At 29.5% G+C, this 27,135-nt stretch overlaps 2 protein-coding genes across 2 annotated transcripts; one reads left to right on the top strand and one right to left on the bottom strand.

The window, feature by feature from the left end:
• The first annotated feature begins 5,810 nt into the window (after window positions 1–5,810).
• On the top strand, window positions 5,811–11,562 carry Rpt4 (Regulatory particle triple-A ATPase 4). The gene is made up of 5 exons (XM_962695.4): window positions 5,811–6,034; window positions 6,082–6,201; window positions 6,250–6,860; window positions 6,916–7,130; window positions 11,384–11,562. The coding sequence occupies exons 1-5, from the start codon at window positions 5,941–5,943 to the stop codon at window positions 11,520–11,522; spliced, it is 1,179 nt and encodes a 392-aa protein (XP_967788.1). The 5' UTR covers window positions 5,811–5,940; the 3' UTR covers window positions 11,523–11,562.
• LOC656231 (cilia- and flagella-associated protein 91) lies at window positions 11,503–26,400 on the bottom strand. Its single transcript, XM_008195374.3, has 11 exons — window positions 26,239–26,400; window positions 26,109–26,185; window positions 25,636–26,056; window positions 21,416–21,579; window positions 21,184–21,352; window positions 17,679–17,864; window positions 17,469–17,621; window positions 17,253–17,422; window positions 17,055–17,201; window positions 16,647–17,017; window positions 11,503–12,028 (listed from the first exon to the last, which is right to left on the bottom strand). The coding sequence occupies exons 1-11, from the start codon at window positions 26,303–26,305 to the stop codon at window positions 11,554–11,556; spliced, it is 2,400 nt and encodes a 799-aa protein (XP_008193596.1). The 5' UTR covers window positions 26,306–26,400; the 3' UTR covers window positions 11,503–11,553.
• Window positions 26,401–27,135: the final 735 nt, after the last annotated feature.

The raw sequence follows: 27,135 nt of genomic DNA, 5'->3' as shown, positions 1-27,135 counted from the left end.
ATATTATACCATATTGTGTATTCTTTATTCTGTATAATATTTATTAAAGTCGCTTGCTGTAACTTTCCTACAAATTAATTTTTTTTGTTGGTTGTGTTTTTAATTTATTTTTTAGGTTTTGCTACAAATGGTAGCAGATGCAGTACAAAGGGTAAGAGTATTTATTTAACGCCAAGTGAAAAGGCTTTGATTTTTGTGTACTATTTTTTCATTTCACAAACCAATAATTCCTTTATTCCTTTCATTTTCAAATAATCATTGTTTACCTCATCCTTACATCCTTTTTTCCTGGCAAGAATGCTCTAAACCTCCACGTGGTTCTTGCCGGACAAATTAGTTATTGACTAATTTGACCAATTAGAGCAATCCTTAAACATTGTTGATTGTTTTTTACAGCCGTAAAATTATGTCGCTTGTTGTAATTTTCATGCAAATAAAGATTTTTTTTATTGGTGTTGTTTTTAATTTTTTTTTAATGCTACAAACGGTAGCCAACGTGGAAGCGATATGGAGGTAGGTGTATTTTATTGCTGTGTCGTATTTATTTATTTCACAAACCAATAATTTCATAAAACTTAATTGCAATTAAAATCTTTAAATGCGGTGTTGAAAAGTGAAATTTTGAGTGACACATTTTAAATCCAGTAACTAAAAATAAAATCAAACATTCAAACAATTTATTGCCACGTAATAATTTTGTCTTTAATATCAATGAATGAAAGTGGCTTGCTCAAAATTTAGTGCAAATAAACATTTTTTTTTGGTTTCATTATTATTATTATTTTTTTTAATGCTACAAACGGTAGCCAACGTGGAAGCGATATGGAGGTAGGTGTATTTTATTGCTGTGTCGTATTTATTTATTTCACAAACCAATAATTTCATAAAACTTAATTGCAATTAAAATCTTTACTTGCGGTGTTGAAAAGTGATATTTTGAGTGGCACATTTTAAATACAGTAACTAAAAATAAAATCAAACACTCAAATAATTTAGTGCCACGTAATAATTTTGTCTTTCATTTCAATGAATGAAAGTGGCTTGCTCAAAATTTAATGCAAATAAACATTTTTTTTTGGTTTTATTATTATTATTATTATTATTATTATTTTTAATGCTACAAACGGTAGCCAACGTGGAAGCGATATGGAGGTAGGTGTATTTTATTGCTGTGTCGTATTTATTTATTTCACAAACCAAAAATTTCATAAAACTTAATTGCAATTAAAATCTTTAAATGCGGTGTTGAAAAGTGATATTTTGAGTGACACATTTTAAATACAGTAACTAAAAATAAAATCAAACATTCAAACAATTTATTGCCACGTAATAATTTTGTCTTTAATTTCAATGAATGAAAGTGGCTTGCTCAAAATTTAATGCAAATAAACATTTTTTTTGGTTTCATTATTATTATTATTATTTTTAATGCTACAAACGGTAGCCAACGTGGAAGCGATATGGAGGTAGGTGTATTTTATTGCTGTGTCGTATTTATTTATTTCACAAACCAATAATTTCATAAAACTTAATTGCAATTAAAATCTTTACATGCGGTGTTGAAAAGTGATATTTTGCGTGACACATTTTAAATACAGTAACTAAAAATAAAATCAAACATTCAAACAATTTATTGCCACGTAATAATTTTGTCTTTCATTTCAATGAATGAAAGTGGCTTCCTCAAAATTTAATGCAAATAAACATTTTTTTTTGGTTTTATTATTATTATTTTTTTTAATGCTACAAACGGTAGCCAACGTGGAAGCGATATGGAGGTAGGTGTATTTTATTGCTGTGTCGTATTTATTTATTTCACAAACCAATAATTTCATAAAACTTAATTGCAATTAAAATCTTTAAATGCGGTGTTGAAAAGTGAAATTTTGAGTGACACATTTTAAATCCAGTAACTAAAAATAAAATCAAACATTCAAACAATTTATTGCCACGTAATAATTTTGTCTTTCATTTCAATGAATGAAAGTGGCTTGCTCAAAATTTAATGCAAATAAACATTTTTTTTTGGTTTCATTATTATTATTATTTATTTTTAATGCTACAAACGGTAGCCAACGTGGAAGCCATATGAAGGTAGGTGCATTTTTTTGCGTTTTATCTTGTAATGTGTTGAATTTAATAGCTTGTGTGCCATATATTATACCATATTGTGTATTCTTTATTCTGTATAATATTTATTAAAGTCGCTTGCTGTAACTTTCCTACAAATTAATTTTTTTTGTTGGTTGTGTTTTTAATTTATTTTTTAGGTTTTGCTACAAATGGTAGCAGATGCAGTACAAAGGGTAAGAGTATTTATTTAACGCCAAGTGAAAAGGCTTTGATTTTTGTGTACTATTTTTTCATTTCACAAACCAATAATTCCTTTATTCCTTTCATTTTCAAATAATCATTGTTTACCTCATCCTTACATCCTTTTTTCCTGGCAAGAATGCTCTAAACCTCCACGTGGTTCTTGCCGGACAAATTAGTTATTGACTAATTTGACCAATTAGAGCAATCCTTAAACATTGTTGATTGTTTTTTACAGCCGTAAAATTATGTCGCTTGTTGTAATTTTCATGCAAATAAAGATTTTTTTTTATTGGTGTTGTTTTTAATTTTTTTTTAATGCTACAAACGGTAGCCAACGTGGAAGCGATATGGAGGTAGGTGTATTTTATTGCTGTGTCGTATTTATTTATTTCACAAACCAATAATTTCATAAAATTTAATTGCAATTCAAATCTTGTGTCACCAGCTCTAAATGCGGTGTTGAAAAGTGATATTTTGAGTGACACATTTTAAATTCAGTAACTATAAATAAAACAAACTATAAATAAAACAAAACATTCAAATAATTTATCGTCGCGTACTGATTTTATCTTTACTTTCAATCGATAAAGTCACTTGCTCAAAATTTAATGCAAATAAAGCTTTTTTTGGCGTTGTTTTTAATTTTTTTTAATGCTACAAACGGTAGCCAACGTGGAAGCGATATGAGGTAGGTCCATTTTATTGCTGTGTCGTATTTATTTCACAAACCAATATTTCCTTAAAATTTAATTGCAATTCAAATCTTGTGTCACCAGCTCTAAATGCGGTGTTGAAAAGTGATATTTTGAGTGACACATTTTAAATTCAGTAACTATAAATAAAACAAACTATAAATAAAACAAAACATTCAAATAATTTATTGTCGCGTACTGATTTTATCTTTACTTTCAATCGATAATGTCACTTGCTCAAAATTTAATGCAAATAAAGCTTTTTTTGGCGTTGTTTTTAATTTTTTTTAATGCTACAAACGGTAGCCAACGTGGAAGCGATATGAGGTAGGTCCATTTTATTGCTATGTCGTATTTATTTCACAAACCAATATTTCCTTAAAATAATTGGAATAAAAATATTGTGTACACAGGCTCTAAATGAGGTGATGAAAAGTAATATTTTGTCTGATTTTGCCTTTAATTTCAATCAATGAAAGTGGCTTGCTCTAAATTTAATGCAAATAAAGATTTTTTTATTGGTGTTTTTATTTGTTTTAATATTTTGCTACAAACAGTAGCTAACGCAGAAGCCATATGAGAAGGTAGGTGCATTTTTTTGTATTCGTCTACTGATGTGTTGAATGTGTTCAAGATATGTTTGAGTGCCATATATTGAAACGTGTTGTGTATTCTTTATTTTGTTTAATATTGATAAACGTCGCTTGTAACTTTTATGCAAATAAAGATTTTTTATTGGTGTTTTTATTTTTAATGTCTTATGCTACAAACAGTAGCCAACGCAGAAGCTATACGGAGGTACGTGTATTGCATTTTTGAGTTGTATTTGTTTTATTTCACAAACCAATAATTCCTTTATTCCCTTTTAATTTTCAATAATCATTATTTACCTCATCCTTATTTCCTTTTTTCCTGGCAAGAATGCTCTAAACCTCCACGTGGTTCTTGCTGGACAAATTACTTAGTAATTGGACCAATTAGAGCAATCCATAAATATAATGAGTATTGCTGATTGTTTTTACAGCCGTAAAACACCCCTTGTATTCTCATATTGCGGAGAGCATATGAAATGTAGATTTCTTAAAGATGTATCGTATTTGCTATTTAAAAGCTTTTAAATGCTACAAACAGTAGTCAACGCGGAAGCCATATGAAGGTAGGTGCATTTTTTTGCATTTATCTACTGATGTGTTGAATTTAACAGTTTGAGTGCCATATATTGAGACGTATTGTGTATTATTTATTTATTATTTACATATGAAGGTAGGTGCATTTTATTCAACGCCAAATGAAAAATATTTGATTCACGTGTTGTATTTTTTTCATTTCATAACCAATAATTTCATTATTCTCTTCATTTTCTAATGATCATTGTTTACCTCATCCTTATTTCCTTTTTTTTTGGCAAGAATGCTCTAAACCTCCACGTGGTTCTTGCAGGACAAATTGGTTAATGATTCGGCTAATTAGAGCAATCCTTAAATACGAATCATTTTAACGCAGTTTGCAAAATCGAGTAAATTTATAATAACTAAAAAAATTCGTTAAGGTCTCAAGGTATTTTTTCCGAACATGATTTTTTTACAGTCGAAGGCCCTATTAGAGGGCTTGATTTCCTGCAAAAATAGAGAAAATGGCAGGATATAAAGAGGGTGAAATAAAAAGTTTGCGAAATCGGGAAATCCTAAAAAAACATTAAAAAAGATTTTAAAGAATTTTAGACGTGCGATTTTGTGTTGAGGGAAAGCTAAGATAAAAACACGTTATGAATAGAAAAAAATCAGTTTTCCTGACGAGTTGAACACAAGATTTCAAAAATTCGGTAAACATTTAATATTTACAATATTAATAAATTATTAATTTAATTTGGCTACCTCAAGCGTTTTACCCCGTTTTATAGAAACGCAATTATTTTGCAAAATTTCTTTAAAATGAACCAAAAACTCATTAAATTGCATAAAAAGTAGATTATTTTAATTTTTGTGATATTTTAACCCATTTTGATTCAAAAACGCAGTTGTTTAATGAATTTTCACAAATAACCAAGCGAAATTTTTTAAAATTGTCCAAAAATATTTCAACAAAACGGTCGAAAAATGTACTAAAAAACGCAATTATTTAGAATAAAATAAAATTAAGTAAAAATAAAAAAATCATAAAATTGAATAAAAAAATGTTATATTTTTTTATGCTTAAATTTTTGCAAAAAAAAACGTATTACTTCGCATTATTTGATAGTTTTTTATTTGAAGACACATTTTTTGCAAAATTTCGATAAAAACAAACTGAAAAATCGTATAATTGGTTTAAAAACATTGATGATTTTACGTTTAAGAGCGAAACGAAAATGCAATTTAATCAGATGATCGATTATTTCACAAAATTTCTTAAAAAAATATCAAGAATTTTATTGCAATGGGTTGAAAATGTATGCTTTTTTCGGTCGCCTAAAAACACGCACTCGGAGTAACAACTTTTTTTTATAAAGAAAAAACTGTTTTGGCCAAAAATGAAATTTTTCTTAACTCTTTAGTACGTTGGCGCGGTCCTGATTCTCGCTGCACACATTAATATTAGTTATTATTTTGACTAATTAGAATTAGAGCAATCCTCAAATGTAATGTGTATTGTTGGTTGCATCTTACTTAAATTTAATCACCTTGTATTTAAAATATATGATAATATTATTTTGTAACACGACCTCTTTCCCTACAGAACAGAATTAAAACAGATGTCTTGTGTTACAAAAAAGTTCTTTCAAAATTCCGTAAAACTGAAGCATTCACTAGGTTGGCGACTCTGGCCGATGTTTGAAAAAATTAAATTTCCCTACCTGCTGTCAAAACCAAAAGTGCGGTGTTGTGGTGTTCTGCCAGTCATTGTGCCTTTAGTGAAATAACTTTCGAAAATCCTGACTAAAAAGTGAGTCAAAATGACACAAACTGAGCCCGAACGCGAGAAAAGCCTCCAGGAATACCGGAAAAAACTTGTGGAACACAAAGAAGTCGAGTCTCGCTTGAAAGAGAGTAAGTCACTCTCCTCTAACTTATTTGTTTTACTAATTGTTAAACAGTGCGAGAACAGTTAAAAGACCTAACAAAACAATACGACAAGTCAGAGAATGACCTTAAGGCGCTGCAAAGCATGGGCCAAATTGTTGGCGAGGTTTTGAAACAGCTAACTGAGGAGAAATGTGAGTTTCTCTTTTGTGAAAACAGTAATCAACAAGAGTGCTTTTTAGTTATTGTTAAGGCAACGAATGGCCCCCGTTACGTGGTGGGCTGTCGCCGGCAACTTGATAAGACCAAGTTGAAAGCAGGGACTCGTGTTGCTCTCGACATGACCACGTTGACAATAATGCGTTATTTGCCCCGAGAAGTCGACCCCCTTGTTTACAACATGAGTCATGAGGACCCCGGCGATGTCACATACTCGGCAATTGGTGGTTTGTCCGAGCAAATTCGCGAGCTCCGTGAAGTCATAGAGTTGCCCCTCATGAACCCCGAACTGTTCATGAGGGTGGGCATAACCCCCCCGAAAGGTTGTCTCCTGTACGGCCCCCCAGGCACTGGCAAAACCCTCCTAGCCCGGGCTGTGGCCTCACAGCTGGACGCAAATTTCCTCAAAGTTGTCTCAAGTGCTATCGTTGATAAATACATTGGAGAGTCGGCTCGACTCATTCGAGAAATGTTTAATTATGCGAAAGATCATCAGCCTTGCATTATTTTCATGGATGAGATCGATGCTATTGGGGGTCGGAGGTTTTCCGAGGGGACGTCAGCTGATCGGGAAATTCAGCGGACTTTGATGGAGTTGTTGAATCAGATGGATGGGTTTGATTCTCTTGGTCAAGTCAGTTCGGTTTGAGAGAAATTTTGGGAGTTGTTCATTTGTGTATTGATTTCAGGTTAAAATGATTATGGCCACGAATAGGCCCGATACTTTGGATCCTGCTTTGTTGCGTCCAGGTCGTCTGGATCGTAAAATTGAAATCCCGCTTCCTAATGAACAAGCCCGACTTGAAATTTTGAAAATCCATGCTGGGCCTATAGCGAAACATGGGGAAATTGATTATGAAGCGATTGTTAAGCTGTCTGACACGTTCAATGGCGCTGACTTAAGGTAATTGAATTATAAATAAACAATTTTGAGTTAATTTCGTTGTGACGTTCCAACATTTTAAGAGAAGATAAAAAAATGAAATAAATAAATTACAATTTGGCGTATAAGTAACAAACACAGTAAAACAGAGATTTGTATTTTATTTTGTTAGAATACTGTTTTAAATTTGAGGTGTGTTTTGACAAGTTTTTACAAAATACAGGCTGTATCAGAAATACGTGTCTTAATTTTAACAGGTAACAGAACTCAACAAATAAAACATCTTTTCTATTTGTAATTTTTCAATATAAAAATCGCATATTTACATAAAATTTGGAAAAAGATCATAATGAAACTTGTGCCTATGGGTTCAAAAATAAAAGAGCTGAACTATTTTCGTTGTGATAGAAACAGACAATTTAAACAATTTAAAACAAGAATGGAAAGAATACAAACCAATTATTAAACAATGATCGGCTCGTTTGCAGAAGAGAAAGGAGGAAAACAATGAAAATTTTAAATAAGAATTTTGCAAAATGTTGTATAGAAAAGTTGCTGTATTTGATGAGTTTTAAATTACTATCAATTACGATCAAATTTGGCAATTTTTTAGCTAATTAGCGAAATTTTTCGCTAATTATTAATTATCTGAAAAAAGCAAAAATCAATTTATTTTGGCGAAATTTTATTGATTTTTTAGTTTGGTTCAAATAAATATGAAATATTTTCGTTTCTTACTCAAAAACGTGCTAAACACTCAAAAAAGCAAAACATTGAGTACTTTGTGTTTTAATTTGGTGATTTTTCTATTTGTTTTAGCAATATCTTTAAACTTAAAATTTTAATTCAAGAACTGATCGTTGTTTTGGATCAAATGTTGTAATTTTTCGGCTTAATTTGAAGAAATTCCGCTTAAAATCGAGCCAAATCGGGAGAAACTAACATCAGTTTCTAATTATTTTGCGAAATTTTGCGAAATAATTGTGTTTCTGGCTGAAAAACTGGCTCTTTTTTCGCGAAATGACGAAAAAAAATTAGATTATAGCTCTAAAACTTGCTCAAAGGTTAAAAAAAGGCAGAAATAACATGACTTGTGACCAAAATTTATTGTGGTCACAATATTTATGCAATAAATAATAAATCTTTTGTTCAAAAAACCTACTTTTTTTAAATTTTTCTTAAAAAAACTAAATTTTTAACTCAAAACGTGTTTAAAAATGCGAAAAATGCAAAATTCACACCGAAAATTGTGAAATTTTGGTTTGTTTTTAATAATATTGAGCGATAATTCCTTTTCTGGCTGTAAACCTTTTTAAAATAAAACATTTGGAAAAAAGTGATGTTTTACTCTGCTTCTCACAAGAAACTGACAACATAACTTTAAACACGTGTTTACTTGCTTGAAAAATTTAAAAGGAATACATTTCCGCAATTTTCCGCCATATTTTTAAATATATATATATTTTCGTATGACAGAAAAAAAAGGACAATAGTACATTGTATATAGAAGAAATCACAAAATTTTTATAGTAGATATTTATATAAATTTATTTTTAAATAAATTTGCTCAAAAACGAGCTAAATCGAGTTAAACAAATCAAACAAAGTTCAAACGTACTAATAAATCGGGCGAAATTAAATAAACGTCAACTTTGATTAAATTTCGTGATTTTCCATAGTGTAAGCAAAATAAAAAAAGTTAATTTTGTTTAATTAACTCTCAAAAAATGTGCTTAAACATTCAAAAATGACGAAAATAATATCATTTTCGGTCTGATTTGGTATTTTTCGGCTTACTTGTAATGAAATTGGCCACAAAAGGTACTAATCTTGACGCTTTTTCGGTCTTCTTTAACGAAATCTCGTAAAAAACTCAGTTTTACAACACTTTTGACCGAATTGTTTTGAAAAACTTTCGTATAAATAATTTCGTGTTCAACTAGGAGCTTGAGCGGGCAAAATAAGCTAAATTCAATTAGCTTTTTTTTAAAAAAAAAACTTAGTTTTTATCTCAAAAACGTGTTTAAATATTCGAAAAACGCAGAATTCTAAAAATTTTCGGTCTAATTTGGTGAAATTTCGGTTATTTTGAACAAAATTTTGAGAAATAATTACTTTTCTGACTGTAAACCGTTTCAAAACATTCCAACTTTCCTAACTTTCCAAAACGTATTTACTTGCTTAAAAAATATAAAAGCAACAGATTTTCGACCAACTTTTATAGTCTTTCGACTTACTCTTAAAGAAATTTCGCTCAAAAAACGAGATAAGTAGAGTGAAATACATAAATCAATTAAGCTTTGATATGATCTTGCAAAATAAAGTTCAAACGTACTAATAAATCGCTCGAAATAAGCTGAAATAACATCAACTTCAATCAAATTTTGTGATTTTTCTGTGAGTGTGAGCGAAATTAATAGAAAAAAAATTGTTTAAATCTCAAAAAATGTGCTTAAACACTTAAAAATGACGAAAATAATATCATTTTCGGCCTGATTTGGTATTTTTTGGCTTACTTGTAATGAAATTGCCCAGAAAATGTACTAAACTTGACGCTTTTTCGGTCTTCTTTAACGAAATCTCGCAAAAAACTCAGTTTTACAACACTTTTAACCGAATTGTTTTGAAAAATTTTCGTATAAATAATTTCTTGTTCAACTAGGAGCTTAAGCGGGCAAAATAAGCTAAATTCAATTAGCTTTCTTTTTAAAAAAAAATTTAGTTTTTATCTCAAAAACGTGTTTAAATATTCGAAAAACGCAGAATTCTAAAAATTTTCGGTCTAATTTGGTGAAATTTCGGTTATTTTGAACAAAATTTTGAGAAATAATTACTTTTCTGACTGTAAACCGTTTCAAAACATTCCAACTTTCTTAACTTTCCAAAACGTATTTACTTAAAAAATATGAAAGCAACACATTTTCGACCAACTTTTATAGTCTTTCGACTTACTCTTAAAGAAATTTCGCTCAAAAAACGAGATAAGTAGAGTGAAATACATAAATCAATTAAGCTTTGATATGAACTTGCAAAATAAAGTTCAAACGTACTAATAAATCGCTCGAAATAAGCTGAAATAACATCAACTTCAATCAAATTTCGTGATTTTTCAGCCAGTGTAAGTGAAATTAATCGAAAAAAAATTTGTTTAAACCTCAAAAAATGTGCTTAAACTTTCGAAAAACACAAAAATAATACCATTTTCAGCCAGAAAATGAGCTAAAATTTTTGGAAAAGAAACAGGAATTATGTAGTGGTAGGCTTTTTTAGTCTTGTTTAGCGGAATCTTTCCAATAACTCAGTTTTGCAACGCTTTTGGCCAAATTGTTTTGAAAAACTTTTGTATGAAAAATTTCTTGTTCAAAAACGAGCTAAATCGAGCAAAACAAGCTAAATTAAATCAGTCTCGATCTAATTTCGTGATTTTTTATCTACGATGCTTGAAAATTAAGGGTAAATCCATTTTTAACTATAACAAAATGTGTTATTTTACTTTTTCATTATTACTTTTTTATTTTGTGTTATTCCAGCATTTGGTACACTTTTCAGCGGTGTTTTTGTCAAAATTACACAAGTAAAGCCATTTTGGAATGTTAAGGCACCTTTTTGAGATAAAAACACAGTGTTTTTTTGACTAATTCGACTTTTAAATTGAGGTCGAAAATGAAATTATTGTGCGTCTTAAGGGCACAATTATTTCGCAAACGTTCGTGAAAAAAAGCTTAAAGTCGCCAGGTGATCAAAATTAGTGTTTTCTGAAAAAAAAAAACGATTAATCTAATTGCGATTACATAATACAAAATGTAAAACATTTTAATAAAAATACGAGTTCAAAAACCGTAAGAACCACTGGTTTTTTACGTGAATAAGAAACAAAAAATGCATTATTAAAATAAATTAAGTCACTTGTATGTTCATTGTACAAAATTATTTTGTTATTTATTCATTTTCGTATTTTAAATTAACCAATAATTCGTAAACTCAAAAAGTTGTTGATTGAAACTCGAAAAAAGCCTAAATAAACGTACAAAAATGATTAAGTCATAGCCTTTGCGAGGTCAATAGCATTTATGCAATTTTTTCCCATAAAACGGAATGACCATTTAATGCGAGGTTATTGAATTAATTAAATGTTACCGAATTGTACAAATTTATTAACATAGTTTTTACTACTGTCCTTCATAATTTGCACCAGTTATAAGTTTTTTTATTGTGATTATAAAAGGTCATTTGGTAATAGATTTGTTTGAAGTATATTTTTTATTTTATTTCAGAAACGTATGCACTGAGGCTGGTTTGTTTGCCATTCGATCTGAACGGGAATACGTAATCCAAGAAGACTTTATGAAGGCTGTCAGGAAGGTCGCCGACAACAAAAAATTAGAGAGTAAACTTGATTATAAACCAGTTTAATAATGTATTTTAAATAATTTAATAAAATTTATTACTCGTGGTCAAATTTATCTTCTGTGTGCGGGTGCTTAGTTTTAGACGTCTGGTCTCTGGCACTTGCTATTCTCTGATTAATACTTTGATTTTTACCAACGATGCTTGGAGATCTGCTACTGTGACTCTTTCCATCGGAGCTGGCATGTGAAGTGGTGTCGTTTGTCGCTTCATGTATTATACTGAAGTGTCTGTCTTCAGTACTAGTCCCTGGAACGCTGTGTTGTCGAAACTTTTGGCTGCTTCCAACAACAGGATACTCCTTAAGACTCGATTGTTCGGATGGTTCCGGCTCTTGAGTGACGTTCACGTCTTCGATTTCGGAGTAAACTGTGTCGTGGACTGTTCTTAATTTTTCGCGTTGTTTTCGCTGGATTTTTTTGCGTATTATTTGCTTCTGAACCTCTGGTAAGACGAAGTGGTGGACGAGGTCCGCCACGATTTCTTCTTCGTCGTTGATGGTTATATTGGTTCTGAAATATCACATTTTATTAAATAAATACAAGGTGTTTCGTCAAACCCCACATCCCACATTAGAAGTATTTGTTAATCGGAAGTAAAATTACCGTTGGGGGCGCCACTAAGCTAGGTCGAAAACAGTAACCATAAATGGCGGGAAAATGTTTATTCGGATATTTTGAGCGTTGTACGAATTTTGGGGCTTCACAATTATTACATTGCCTATGCGGAATGATTATTGCATCTTTGATGCAAGAAACTTATGTTGACAAATGAGAGATGACGAGGAAAACACGAATAACGAATGACTGTTTGGTTCACTTTCTTTATTGGAAAATTATTACAAAGACATTGAAAAGCCTACCTTTTGGCATAATTTACGTTTAAATGTATCAGCAGTTGTTAATCTTTATTGTAGTTTTGTAGATTTACCGCAGCATTTCATGATTTTTTTCAGTGGAAAATTCTAACCTAAAATTCATAACACTTCACTAATTTATTGGTTTCTTGAGCCAAACTTTGTGTTCGCTGTGATCCATTACTTATAATCTTTAATTAGACAACTGTTTGATAACACTTTGTAATCAAAATTTAAATATTTTTCACTTTTTATCCACTTTCAAGTTCCAACAATAAACACTTTATACCACGAAAAACTACAGAACCAAAGTCAACGCTAGTATTTACCACCACGTACTTTTAAAGCGATTCTTTCTATTGTAAGTAATTAACACTATACACGCAAAATTGTTGAACAATTCATTAAATGTCAGTTAAATGTGGCATTACGAAAATTTCTTTACTGTTTTCGACATAATTCAAAAGTCATCACCAGAGGGCGTCTAGTTAATTTTATTTCCGAAATTTAGTTTTGTCCTTTAGTTTATACAAGGTGTCCCAGGGGTGCGTGCTTGCTCCATAACTTTTTTCTATGCAAGCTATCAATTTGGATTTTTTTTAAATATTTAATTTGTATACAAACTGTTCCAAAATAAAATACTCAACTAAATTTTGTTTTTTTTTAATGGAAAACCCTAAATTTGATTTTAAAGAATTTTAAAAATTCTGAAAAATTCAAATGCCAGAAAGAACACAAGAAATTGGAATGCGAAAATGTAAAAATCTAAAGCTTCAAAAACTATAAAAACCTAAAACACCCAAATTTATATGAATACTAAAAAAACTGAATGGTTTAAAATGCTGCGTGTATTTTAATTCAATATTCTCTTAAAAATTCTTGAACTTAATGGAATTCGAATCAACTTAATTAAAATAGTCATAAATCGGAAAACTGAAAGACTTGAATCAAAATAAAATTTCAAGTGTTTCTTGTCTAATCTAAACGATTTCAATTCTGGGATTATTAGTGAAGTCGATTATAAAGTTTCTAAAATATTTAAGTGCCAAAAAAGGGAAGTATAAGAAAATTCAACTCGAAAATGTAAAAATAGAAAAAATAAAGTAGTGAAATTTGAAACATAAAGTAAAAGAAAAAAAACTTTGTGCAAATTATTGAATCAGAACGGTCTAATTTAAAATAGAATCTAAACAAAATTGGTTTTGGTCAGGTTGTGTGATTAAAACAAGTTAAGATTTTGAGATAACTATTAAAACAGATTTTAAAAATTGAAAAATATTTAACTACCAGGAAATCTATAAGAAATTGGAACTGAACAACGCAAAAACTGAACACTTCAAAGACTTCTACAGCCTGAAAACTTCTAATTTAACACAAACCTAAAGAAAAAAATTGATTTTGTTAGGGTCGTTTGATCAAAACAATTTTGAGATAATTATTAAAGCCGATTTTAAATTGTCTAAAATAAATAATACCAAAAAAATATAAAAAAAATTAAAAGCTGAAATACATAATGAATCATAGACTTTGAAAAAAACTGTAGGGGAAAAATTGTGACCGCATTTTCCATATAACGCACGTTTTTGACTTATGTCATTTTATGTGTGAAAATAGCGTCGTGCATCGACCCACTTAAAAATTCATAACTTCAGAACTATTCAAGATAACTTAACTAATTTTTTTCCACTGGAGTCCCGAATCTTTAGCGCATCTTTTACAATGAAAACGAACTCGGAGTCGATATTTCTTCGCCTAGTACGATCTTCTAAAAATGACAAACTACAAAAGGCAATAACTCGGTTTTTTCAAATGCAACACCCTATATTTTATTGCATCATTGCATGGCATTTTTTATGAGCTTTTTGTCGATATAAGGTTTAATTTACAAAAATAAAAAATATTGAAGGTGTTTTCGTTAAAATAAAAAATCCAGTAGTGTCATAAAATATAATATTTTTATATCATTCTTAAAAGAATATTTTCCAACAAATTTTGGAATTACTTTACTTTCGGCTCCTTCAAAAATACCTTTTTTTTGTCTAAAATGTGCAAATTTCCTCTTACAAATGGCCAAAAAACGCATAAAAAAAAGTTTCGGCTACCTATGAAAAAACTGCCAAAACGTAGCCAAAAATGCAGCAAATCCCAATTATCTATATCGTTTATTAAAAAGAATAAATCCTGAATAATAATTTACAATATAAATGGAAGCAGAAACTAGTGTCTGCTACCACTTTCTCTATACCAGGATTACTTGGTAATAAAATTAAACCTACCAAAAAGGTTTGGATTATGGTTGCTTACAGAAAATTTGGATAACGATAATCTTGTAATAAATATTGAAGAAAAAATGGGGAACAAAAAAGAAAAAAACAAATAAAGTGCTAAAGTAGAACAAAAATGGGCAAAAAATTCAAACCAATGATACACTTTGTTTATAAAAGTAAACATAGTGTAGATAATAATTGGCGCTCGTTTTATCAATCCCGGCGCATCCACCATTTCAAACGCTTTAAATAACGTGCAATCAAAAACTTTTGACATGAATAAGCTTTTTATTATTTTGTGATTCTAAGTTAAAAACTCGCGTTTTTGCTTTTGATCGATTTATGGTTTTTTATAGGCAGACATTTATCAAAAAAGTTCCCGATCGGGGAATATGATAATGTTGTCGGTAAATTAAAATTTATTTTGATCAGTTTTTTCAAGATGTTTATCTTAATTTTGGGAAATAATATAAATTGACTCATTAAACTTTCATGACAATCTCAAGATTGAAAATACCAACAAACAAGGTGAGATTTTTTTCAATGCTACCAAAAATACTAATTACACTAAAGATTGGATCAAAATTGCTTTATCGTTTGAGGAGTAGTAATAATAGTTTTTATTTAGTTAATTAAATTTAGCAAAAGCTGTTGAAACGGAATCAAGGAATTTTAAGAATTCCGAAAAATTCAAATGCCAGAAAAAACACAAGAAATTGAAATGCGAAAATGTAAAAATCTAAAGCCTCAAAAAATATAAAAACCTAAAACACTCAAATTTACATAAATACTGAAAAAACTGAATTGTTTAAAATGCTGCGTGTATTTTAATTCAATATTCTTTAAAAAATTCTTGATGTTAATGGAATTCGAATCAACTTAAATAAAATAATCATAAATCGGAAAACTGAAAAACTTGAACCAAATAAAATTCTAGTTTTTCTTGTCTAATCGATTTTCAATTCTGGGATTATTAGTGAAGTCGATTTTAATATTTCTACATATTCAAAAGCCAAAAGAGGTAAGTATAAGAAATTTAAACTCGAAAATATTAAGTTAGAAAAAAATTAAGTAGTGTATTTATAAAGCTATCAGAAATTGGAACTAAACAACGTAAAAACTGAACACTTCAAAGACTTCTAAAACCTGAAAACTTCTAATTTAACATAAATCTAAAATCTAGAAAAATGTCTAAAATAAATAATACCAAAAAAATATAAAAAACCTAAAAGTTTTTAAAAGCTGAAACACATAATGCATCATAGACTCTGAAAAAAACTGAAGGGGAAAAATTATTTTGCTTAAGTTATTTGAGCAAAACCATTTATAACTGAACTCAAAAACGTAATAATTAAACATTTCAAAAACTTTAAAAATTAAAACTTACAATCCAACATAGAAAAAATGATGATACAAAAATATTTATTTTACTTAAGATGTTTAACCAAAACTTACAATTGTGAGATAATCAATAAAGCAGAAATGTTATAAGAAATTTGAACTCAAAAACGTAAAAATTAAATACTTTAAAAACACTGAATTCAACATATGAGTACACTTAAAAAAATCCATTTGCTCCCTTTTCTTCAAAAATCAAAAATGACCTTAAAGTCATATGGCGTTTTCAAATGTCGAGAAAAATTAAACCTAACATTTTTAAGCTTTTGTTTTAATTTTTATTTCACTAAACGACAGTTTAAGCTTAAACTAATTTTTCGAAACTGGACCATTGGTTAAAATTAAATGTCTTTGGACACTAAACTTTTAGATACATGGTTTTGTAGACTTCTAGAAAAGAAATGTAGTTCTCTATAACTATAACCTTGTACCTTCCACTTCCACAATCAGAAAATTGGTAAAAGTTAGAATTTTTTTTAATATAGTATTCGATAAAATTTTTGCATTACTTTTACCTCTTCCTACTGAAAATTTAACGCTCTATCTGCCTGTGCTTTTTTTGTTTGCGTTCTGAAGAATAGAAAAGAAATATAAATAAAAAATACTTACGCCTCCTTTATTCTATACGCCTCTTCGTCGATTTTCCTCGCCATTCCTTCAACATAACTTCTCGCTTCTTCCTCCGACGTAAATTCCATACTTTCCTTAATAATATCCTCAAGATACAAATCGACAGTTTCCTGTTGGATTTTAACAATTTGCTTGAACATTTCATCGTGTTCACGTCTTCGTCTCAGCTCCACTTGTCTGCGACCAGCTTCAGCCGCTTCTCTATCATATCTCTCACGTTCAAGAAGAATACAAATTGCATGAGCACGGCGTTCTTCAAGCAATCGCCGCAACTCTTTATTAAGAAAGTCCAACAAAGATCCAACTACTGTACTTTGAAGCTCGTCTAGACTTTCACGCAATCTGAAAAGCTGACAAAAGTGTAAGAAAAATCATCAATCGGCAAACCTTTTCCAGTGCGATTTGTTCCTCTCTTTGTTGGAGTTTTATTTTTAGTTTGTAGTCGTGTATTTGGACGTTTTCTTCCACCAAAAGACCGCTTGAAAATTTCAGTTCTTGGATTAATTCTCTACATCTTTCCCGACCTTCGTAAATCTAGAATTTTTATGCTAAAGTTTGGGAATAAATCAATCGTAAATAACGGACATGCATTTGAGCCGCTCGTCCTTTGATAACCGATTGTATCATAACCATCGCTTGGTAAAAATCTTCATCACCGTCCGAAATGCCTTCAACTTCTGGAGTGCTGATTGCAGAGGGTGGGCTTTGAATTTTCTTAATTAGAGTGCAAGGTTTAAGATCGTGCTTTCGTAGTGCTAGACAACTTCAAGTGATTTTTTTTTCATACAGTTGTGGATTTACCTAAAAGCTCCTCATGAAGCTTTTTCAGCACAGGAGCTGTCCATTTTGTTTCTCTCATGCAGAGACGTGTGCCTTTCATTTTCAAACACATGCAGTCTTTAATTTTGGTTGCTTTATTCAACCAAGTTGGTAAAGTGTTGAACTCTTCAACACCTAAGTATCGAAGAATTTTATTTATCGTTAATCATTGCGATGAAAAAAAACAATTACCGACAAATTGGGCTTTGAATCGTGTGAGGGCTTCGTCGATTATTAAGTGCCAACGTTTCGGATGTTCACCGTGCCTCATCAGAGGACCGTAAATTTCGGATGCGTGGTTGATGTGTTCTTCAACAACGTTGACAGAGTGGTATTTCTGGTCAATGCCCGCATGTTTTAAATCTAATTTTCGCAGTTCTAAAATATGAGAATAAAACTTTTCAATTTTTGTAAAACTTTAAAAATTCTACATAAAGTCCAAAACACGAAAAATTAAACAATCTTTCAGCTTTTGGAAAAAATCTTTATTTATTTATTAAATGTAAACAACACATTTCTCTATGCTTTTGCACTCCACTTATTCACTTCAACGTATCAAAATGTTTAAGAGTAAATTTTCATTTTCTTTAACATTTTTACTATTAATAACAGAAATATATTGCTTTTGCACATACGATTTCACTCTATTGTTGATAGAATTGTCAATATTTTTGATTACAAGGTACTGGTAAACTGTAAAATTTGCTTCAAAACATGAGATCGAGAGACTTCTTCGGGGTCTAATTCTTTTTTTTTTTTCTGAATGTACTATACTTGGCTAGACCCTTCGGGTTATCTTAATAAGGGTGAATTCCCTGATGCTTTAAAAACTAGTACGATAATTCCAATACCAAAAATTGCTAATACTTCAAAAGCTGAAGAATTTAGACCTATTAATACATTACCCACACTTGAAAAATTGATTGAAAGAGCAGTATATGAACAGTTAGTAGAATATTTTGATAAAAATAAATTACTGTTTACAAATCAGTCAGGTTTTAGAAAAAATCACTCTTGCGAATCAGCCCTGCAGTTAACTGTTACCAAATTTAAAAGAGAAATTGACGGTGGTAGATATGTGGTAGCAGATTTTTTAGATCTTAAAAGAGCATTCGAAACTATCGATAGAAATATTTTATTAACTAAATTGCGGTGCTATGGTATTGGGGGTAATGTCATTAAATGGTTTGAAAGTTATCTAACAGACAGGAAACAAAAAGTTAAATATAATAACGTTTTGTCTGATGAAGTGTCTAGTGAATTTGGTGTACCACAAGGTAGCGTTCTTGGCCCTCTTTTATTTTTAATTTATCTTAATGACATTGTAAACTATTGTGATTGTGATTTTGTTAATTTGTTTGCCGATGACACATTGGTAGCATGCTATGACACTGATCTTGATAAATGTATTCAAAAAATGAACAAGGCTCTCGAAATACTTGAAAAATATTTTAACACAAATAAACTTAAAGTAAACGTGTCCAAAACTAAAGCTATAATTTTTACAACTAAATATAAATACAACCAAATTGATTTTGCCAACATTAATTTAAGCATATATAACATAACTGTAGAGTTTGTTAATAAATGTAAGTATTTAGGATTTTACCTAGATAGCTTGCTCGATTTTGAGAGTCATCTCGATTATGTTTGTAAAAAAATTAGGACGAAATTGTTTTTTTTCTTAAGAATATCTACGCATGTGTCAATGCAAACAAGAATTTTAATTTACAATTGTATTGTCCAACCACATTTTGATTATTGTGCCACACTTATGTACCTGCTACGGCCTAGTCATGTTGTACAACTGCAAAAGCTTCAGAATAGAGGAATGCGTATAATTTTAAGATGTAACCGGTTAACACCTATAAAATGTATGTTATCGGCCCTAATGTGGTTTTCTGTGACGCAACGACTGTATTATTCTACCATGATTTTTGTATATAAAATAATTAAGCTTGGAGTACCAGAGTATTTCAGTGAATATCTTATTTGCAGAAATAGTGTACACAATTACCAGACTAGGGATTCTTCCAAAATTAATGTTCAAAGTGTAAATTACCGACAAACAATGTTATCTTTATTTTTTAAGGGTATTAATGAATATAATAAGTTACCAAACAATATTAGAAATGCAGGTACTCTATCTATATTTAAATCAAAAATCAAAGATTATGTGAAGATAAATGTGCAATAAGTGTGACTTTTATCCACTAATGTAATTTTTTATTTATTTTTAACTATTGTAACTAGGTTTCCTATTAATAATTAATAAATTCTTCTTCTTCTCCAGAAACAATAGGTTGCTGAAGGATGTAGCCTTAATTTTTTTATTTTACAAGACAGGTTTTTTTTCTTTGAAGCATTCAAAAGGAAGCTATTGAGCTCAAAAACTAATATTCTCGCAAGATTTTCTCTAAAAATCGTCTAATTAAACACAAAACGTTACCAAAAGTACAATTATTTTGCGATATTTCGTTAAAAACAAAGCGAAAAGTCATAAAATCGAAACTATACGAGTATCACAACTATTTTTGAGTGCGTTACGTTTTCCAATTGAAAACACAAAATTTCGTTAAAAATAATGCGAACAACCACAAATTAGGCGGAATATGGTATAATTTTTGCAACTTTCAAAGTTTTAATCGTGTTTTTAAGACAGTTACGACCACAAATTAGATGGAATATGGCATTCTTCTTTCTACTTTCAAAGTCTTTCAAACAAAATGAAAAATTTACTAAATTAAATCGCATATTGTGCCGTTTTTGAAAGTTTTAGAACGTACTCCAACTAGAAACACAATTAATTTGTTAAATTTCGTTATAAATAAAGCGAACAACAACAAATTAGATATGTTATAATTTTTGCCAATACAAAAGGGTTTAATCATTAAGTCTTGAGCAAAAAACTTTTTCTTCGCGAAATTTCGTTAAAAATATAGCGGAAAATCACCAAATCGATGTCCAAATTTTGTTTGCACTTTTTTAACATGTTAGTACTCACGTTTTTCAGCCAGGAATGAGTTCTTTTTGCGAAAATTCGTTTAAAATGTACTAAATTATCCAAGAAGAATACAAAAATACCTATATGCCAAAAATACAAATGATCTAAAAATAGTTAAAATTAATCATTGGTTTTTACACGATTTTGAATTATCTAAATATTTCTTTTTCTCGAAAACTTTAACATATCTTTTCTTGTAGTTCTTTTCCAAAACAGTATTACTTCAAAATGCTTATTAACAAGCCTCTTAAACCTCTAAAAATATGAAGTAAATATACTCGTAGATCAATTTTATCCCAAACCAACTTTTCATGTTGTAAAAGGGAACGTTTTTTCATATTCCAGTTATCTGAGTTTTTGGATTATTATATCTACTATTAGTTATAATTTTTTCAATTCCTATTTGTAATTTTGAGTGTTAATGTTATTTCGTTACTGATTTTCATGTTCATGTTTCAGTTTTAATGTTATTGAATTTATACTATAAATTATTTCAGTGTTATGCTGCTGATGTATTAATTGGTGTTTTTTCTTCAGTATTTCCTTGAAGAGGATTTTTATTAGTTGTGCATACGTTTATCGGTTTTTATTTATATGTTTATTTTATTATATTTATATATTATTTATTACATTTTATTATATGTTATTTATATTTGATTATTTTAAAATACGAAATTATAATTTTATACTTACCTCGTTTTGTTTTATCACGCAATTTCTTCAGTTTTTGTTCTTTCTCGGCATATTTCATCTCGGCAAACATTCTCAACTTGGCCTCATTTCTATTCTTTGATTTTTCGTGAAGCTCATTTAACATTTTTTCTAAAAGTTTAAGTCGAAGGTCTTGAATATCTTGTATTTCCTTAACAAAGATTTGGTTTAAAGTAATTATTTTAATAAAAAAATAAATTAAATAAACACTTACTTGTTCTCTAAAAGCCCACTCATCTCGTTCCATCGCCGCAATAATAGTCCTCCGTTTTTCTAAATCCTCAGCAGTTCTCACTTCACATCTTTCCTCCCAAGCTCTCTTCATCCTGGCTCTTTCAAGGAGCTGCACTTCGTGCATGCCGGGCGGCAAACCGCTACCTGATTTTAATTTTTATTATATATTTTTTAACATTTTCAAAAGTTGTAAACTTTTACACGCATAATTTTTTTATCTTAATTTTTTTGAATAAGGTTTCAAGATTCAAAATTTTTGGAACAAATAGTAAAACTATTCCTAAATGATAGTATTTAATCACAAAATCGATTTCCTAGATTTTCAGATAAATAATTATTATCAATCAGCTAAAACAACAGATACAAGAAAGGTTTTATTTAATTTTGAAATTTTCTTTTCCCCCAAGATTTTTATTTTACATATTCTTATTTACTGCATTTAAACATCTGATTTCGTTTTAAGATTTGAGCTAATCCAAAAACTTGTTCCAAAGAAATACGACTTCTTTTCGTTTTAAAATTATCACAGATATTTTTAAGATATTAATATTTCTTACTTTTGCTGTTATTTTACCGTTATTAATAATTGTAGACACAATTATGTGCGTTTTTTAATATTGTCTAAAGATGAAGATCTGTCTCAAGATTTATAGTGAATTCTTATTTGAAATTCTAAACATTATTTCTCCGAAAACTGAAAATTGTAAAAATTTTACTGCATTAAATGAGGTTTAAGGTTTGTGTTTTTTTTTAATTAAAGTTTGCGTTCTCACGTCCTTCAATATGTGTTTGTCCAAGACATCTTTTCTCCTTAAAACTTTTGTTCCAAATAACCTAGTAATTTAGAAATAACAATCAACATAAAAAATCAACATAAATAGAAGTATTTCCAAATTTCTTTTCGTAAATTTTAAGTAATATTTGCTAAAGCTGAAGATCTATTTTATAAAATTAAATTAATTATTACACTAATTTCATGTAATAGTAGTAGTCTTCCAAATTCAAACTACTACTCCAAAAAACGTTTTTTTTTAATTATTATTTTAATTAATTAATTATTAAGCTTCACACGTTGACTCGTTCGTTACAACTGTATTTAAATTTTTTTGTTAAACTAACAATAGTCAATAACAGATTTACTATTTTTCGGCCTCAAATAAACCTTTAATAAAAAATAAAATAAAAAAAATCTTGCTTTAAAAATGGTGGATGCGCCGGGTAAAGTATAAATAAACTTTGCATAAATAAATGAGAATATTGTAATTAGTTCAAATTTTACCTGTGAACAAAGTTTTACGTGTTATTTTAATATTAATTTGTCGTCCAGCACCACTTTTTGTTTCAAGAAATCGAGTAAAGCTGTATAATTTGGGCAACTTTAAGCTTGTCGGAGACCCTGACTGTTCACTCGTATAATAATTTTATATACATCAAATTAAAAATAATATCTGTCTGTTTATTGTTTAACAATAAATTGATTTGAATAGGTTTTCAATATTGAGCTATAACTCCATTTATGCTTTTTCTTTCAACTCACAGTCTTATTAGCTTATTACCGATACAAACAAGTTGTTTAATAATAATCCTCCTGAAATGTTAAATTACGGTCAGTTAATGATCGTCTATACCCAAATATTATTATAAATCTTAAAATTAACGTTTTTTTTTAAATTCCTATTCATTATTGCGTAGTATATTATATAGTATATATAACAAGTACTCTATAAATTGGTCTGTTGTTTAAAAAATGTGTTTTTGTCTGAATCATGAGTTATGTACATGTTAAACATCAATCAATCAAACATTTGTGTAAGAAAACGTTATTGTGTAAAAATGGTGGATGCGCCGGGAAAAATTCTACAATTAAGAACAACTTATCCTACAGGGTGTCATCTCCAAATTTGTATACAATCATAATCTCTTAGGTTCTACACAATAAAAATATTTTCAATATGGCTACACTTCCGGTTATACCGTTTATGAATATTTAAGGTTTTTAATTTTTTTTGGATTCGCACCTTTAAGTTCAAAAATTGATAACTCCGCCATTTTTTAAAAAGTGAAAATATTTTTTAGCTTATTTGAAAAAGAAAGCCTTGATCTTTCCTTTGGTGTTTTCAAATTTCTAAAAAATAATAACAAATCCCAAATGTTTAAAGTTAAGTTTTCAGAAATTTAAGCACTCATCAAAAGTTAACGTTTTTTTTTTAAATTCCTATTCATTACTGAGTAGTATATTATAAAAAGTACTCTATAATTTGATCTGTTGTTCAACAAAATGTGTTTTTGTCTGAATCATAAGTTATGTACATGTTAAACATCAATCAATCAAACATTTGTGTAAGAAAACGATTTGTGCAAAAATGGTGGATGCGCCGGGCAAAATCTACAATTAAGTACAACTTATCATACAGGGTATCATCTGAAAATTTGTATACAACCATAATCTCTTAGGTTCTATACAATAAAAATATTTTCAACATGGCTACACTTCCGGTTATACCGTTTATGAATATTTAAGGTTTTTAATTTTTTTTTGGATTTGCGCCTTTAAGTTCAAAAATTGATAACTCTGCCATTTTTTAAAAAGTGAAAATATTTTTTAGCTCATTTGAAAAAGAAAGCCTTGATCTTTCCTTAGGTGTTTTCAAATTTCTAAAAAATAATAACAAATCCCAAATGTTTAAAGTTAAGTTTTCAGAAATTTAAACACTCATAAAAAGTTAAGGTTTTTTTTTAAATTCCTATTCATTACTGAGTAGTATATTATAAAAAGTACTCTATAATTTGGTCTGTTGTTCAAAAAAATGTGTTTTTGTCTGAATCATAAGTTATGTACATGTTAAACATCAATCAATCAAACATTTGTGTAAGAAAACGATATTGTGCAAAAATGGTGGATGCGCCGGGCAAAATCTACAATTAAGTACAACTTATCATACAGGGTATCATCTGAAAATTTGTTTACAACCATAATCTCTTAGGTTCTATACAATAAAAATATTTTCAACATGGCTACACTTCCGGTTATACCGTTTATGAATATTTAAGGTTTTTAATTTTTTTTGGATTCGCACCTTTAAGTTCAAAAATTGATAACTCCGCCATTTTTTAAAAAGTGAAAATATTTTTTAGCTCATTTGAAAAAGGAAGCCTTGATCTTTCCTTTGGTGTTTTCAGATTTCAAAAAAATAATAACAAATCCCAAATGTTTAAAGTTTTCAGAAATTTAAGCATTCATAACCCTTTTTTTTCAAATAAAATGCTACAAGTCTTATTTCATTAAATCATAGAGAATTTAATTCCCTACACTTATATTTAATAGTTCTCAAGTTACAATAACTTTTTGTTGGGATTGAGAAATTCATTAGCCATAGGCCTTTTCTCATAGGTTGTCATGGAAACGAGAGAAAAAATGTGAGAAATTAAGGTTATTTAAACCGAGATTCAATGAATTGATTTTGTTTTTACGGAATAGATAACACAATTTTGAACAGAGTTTGTCGTTTGTTTAATCAGAAATGTTTTTAAGGCAAACGATGTAAAAATAGCTGTGGTTAGTAAGAAATTTTCTACAATGTCAAAAAAAAAAAAACATAACTTGAAAATTATCACAGATGGGTGTAGGGAATGCTAATACAGATCGATGCAGAAAAAAATTCTCCCCCATTTAGTAAAATAAAAATTGGGACATCCTATTTGAAAAAATTAAATTATGGGTACTTGAAGTTGTCCAAACTTAACCTTAAAATTTTTGGGTTTGTTAACTTCTTTTCCAATTTTGAACACACCGGAGAACAGATACAGGCTTTCTCTCTTAATTCTCCAAATATTATTTCGAAATCTTTAAAACTAAGAGAGTTACCGATTTTTTAAGTGACAAGTGCAAATCCAAAAATTTTCAAAAAATCTTAAATATCTCGAAAACGGTTAAACTAAGGTATAGGAAAGCTAATAAAAACAACATTAAAACAACTCAACTAATCCAAAAACGCCTTGAAAAACATAGGTTTCCATTTAAAATAAGAAAGTTGATAGTGACTTCCAATATAACCGGAAGTACCGCTATCTTGAGAATATTTTCAGTAAGCAACGGATTATGTCTGCATATGGGGTTTAGTCGGAACAAGCTGTATAATTTATTTATAATTAATAATTTAAGCAATATTTTCAAAACTTCTGAGCGAAACTTGTTCTTACCCCATTTGAGAAAGTCAAGTTTCAACAATTCGGGCTCAGTATCTCCATTAAACACAATCGAGGGCTCCCATGGAGAAGTTTGAACCGACGATTCCCTGAACTCAGTTTGAATTTTCTTATTTTGACTCTTCGGCTCCGCTTTAACAACAGAGGGTAATTTTTCTCTTGGTGACGTATAGTGGAGCTGAAGTTCTGGAATTAAATGCCCCCCAATGCTAGTTTTGGGAACGTGGAAATATTTCGAGCGATCTGCTCCAATCACATCCACTTTCCTCGAACATAAATAATCAAGATTCGGTTCAAGTCTGGATTTGTAGCTTCTGCCAGCTTGAGGTAAGTGCGCGGATTTGCGTCGAATGTATTGTTTGCGCGGGTGGTTTGGCAAATCCGAGAACATGTTGGCAAAAATTGGACATATTTGCTGCAAATATTTTGACTTGGTATTGTCTTAATGAACAAACTGTGGCACTCACGAATTTCGCTGTTGATAGTCTTGCCAATAAAGCAGCTTTGTAGTGGTCTTTGGGTCCAGAGACCACAAATAAGGGATCTAAAGAAAAGTGTTTTTTTATGTGATAGTGATAAGTTTAGTTGGATACAAACCGTAAGCGTAGTCATGGGGCCTAAATGGGGTAGGTAGTGATAATGGTTTAACTGATCCCACTGCCATTGCGCTTTATTTTTCATTCAGAAATAAACCAAAAATGAGTGAATTTGTCATTTGTCAGGATGATGTTTAGTGAGTTAGTGAGGTTTCCTAGCGAAAATTTGATCAATACAACTCGTCGTAAGGTGGTTTAATGAATTAAAGCCATTTTACTGGTACCTAGTTGTTATATGGAATTGTGTAGTGAAATAAGTATGCAAATTGTCTATTATATCGATCAATAAAACATCATGTTCTCAAAGAATATTTAAAAATAAAATTACATATTGTAACATTTCAAATCAAATATTTGTTAAAAAAACACATAAGTTGTTCTGAAAGAGTGGAACATCTTAACATCTACCTATTTGTTAACTTTTTCTCTATTCTAAATCAATGACTACAAATTAAAACAAGAGTTAGTAGAGCTTTTAAAAAGTTAACTTAGTCATTGCCAAATTACCTCCTACTGTAAAAAATTGTGAAATGACAATAATAATAATAATAATGATTTAATAAATATTTTGGTTTTGTGAAAATATTCTGGTTTTGTCAAAATATTTTAGCATTGGACAATATTTAAAGCTAAGCACCCAAAGTTTTTTTTCGTAACGATAAATTGGACTTTTATACAGGCTGACCTAGAAGTGTGTAATCGGTCTATAACTTTTTTGCTATTTAAAATATTGCCAAGTCGTTTTTATAATACAATAGATCGACAAATACACAAACTAAAAAAAAATAAACATCCTATATATTTTTGCATAATAAGATTCTATAAAAAAATATGTAATTTTGTATAAATTATTATAGATCTATCTTTTTTCGTTTCGGAATTATTAAACTCTTCGTTA

The sequence above is a fragment of the Tribolium castaneum genome, chromosome 1 (assembly GCF_031307605.1).
Source record: "Tribolium castaneum strain GA2 chromosome 1, icTriCast1.1, whole genome shotgun sequence".
Taxonomy (NCBI): Eukaryota; Metazoa; Arthropoda; class Insecta; order Coleoptera; family Tenebrionidae; genus Tribolium; species Tribolium castaneum.
Note: the sequence above shows the minus strand (reverse complement) of the source record. Positions and strands in the feature narration are given on the sequence as shown.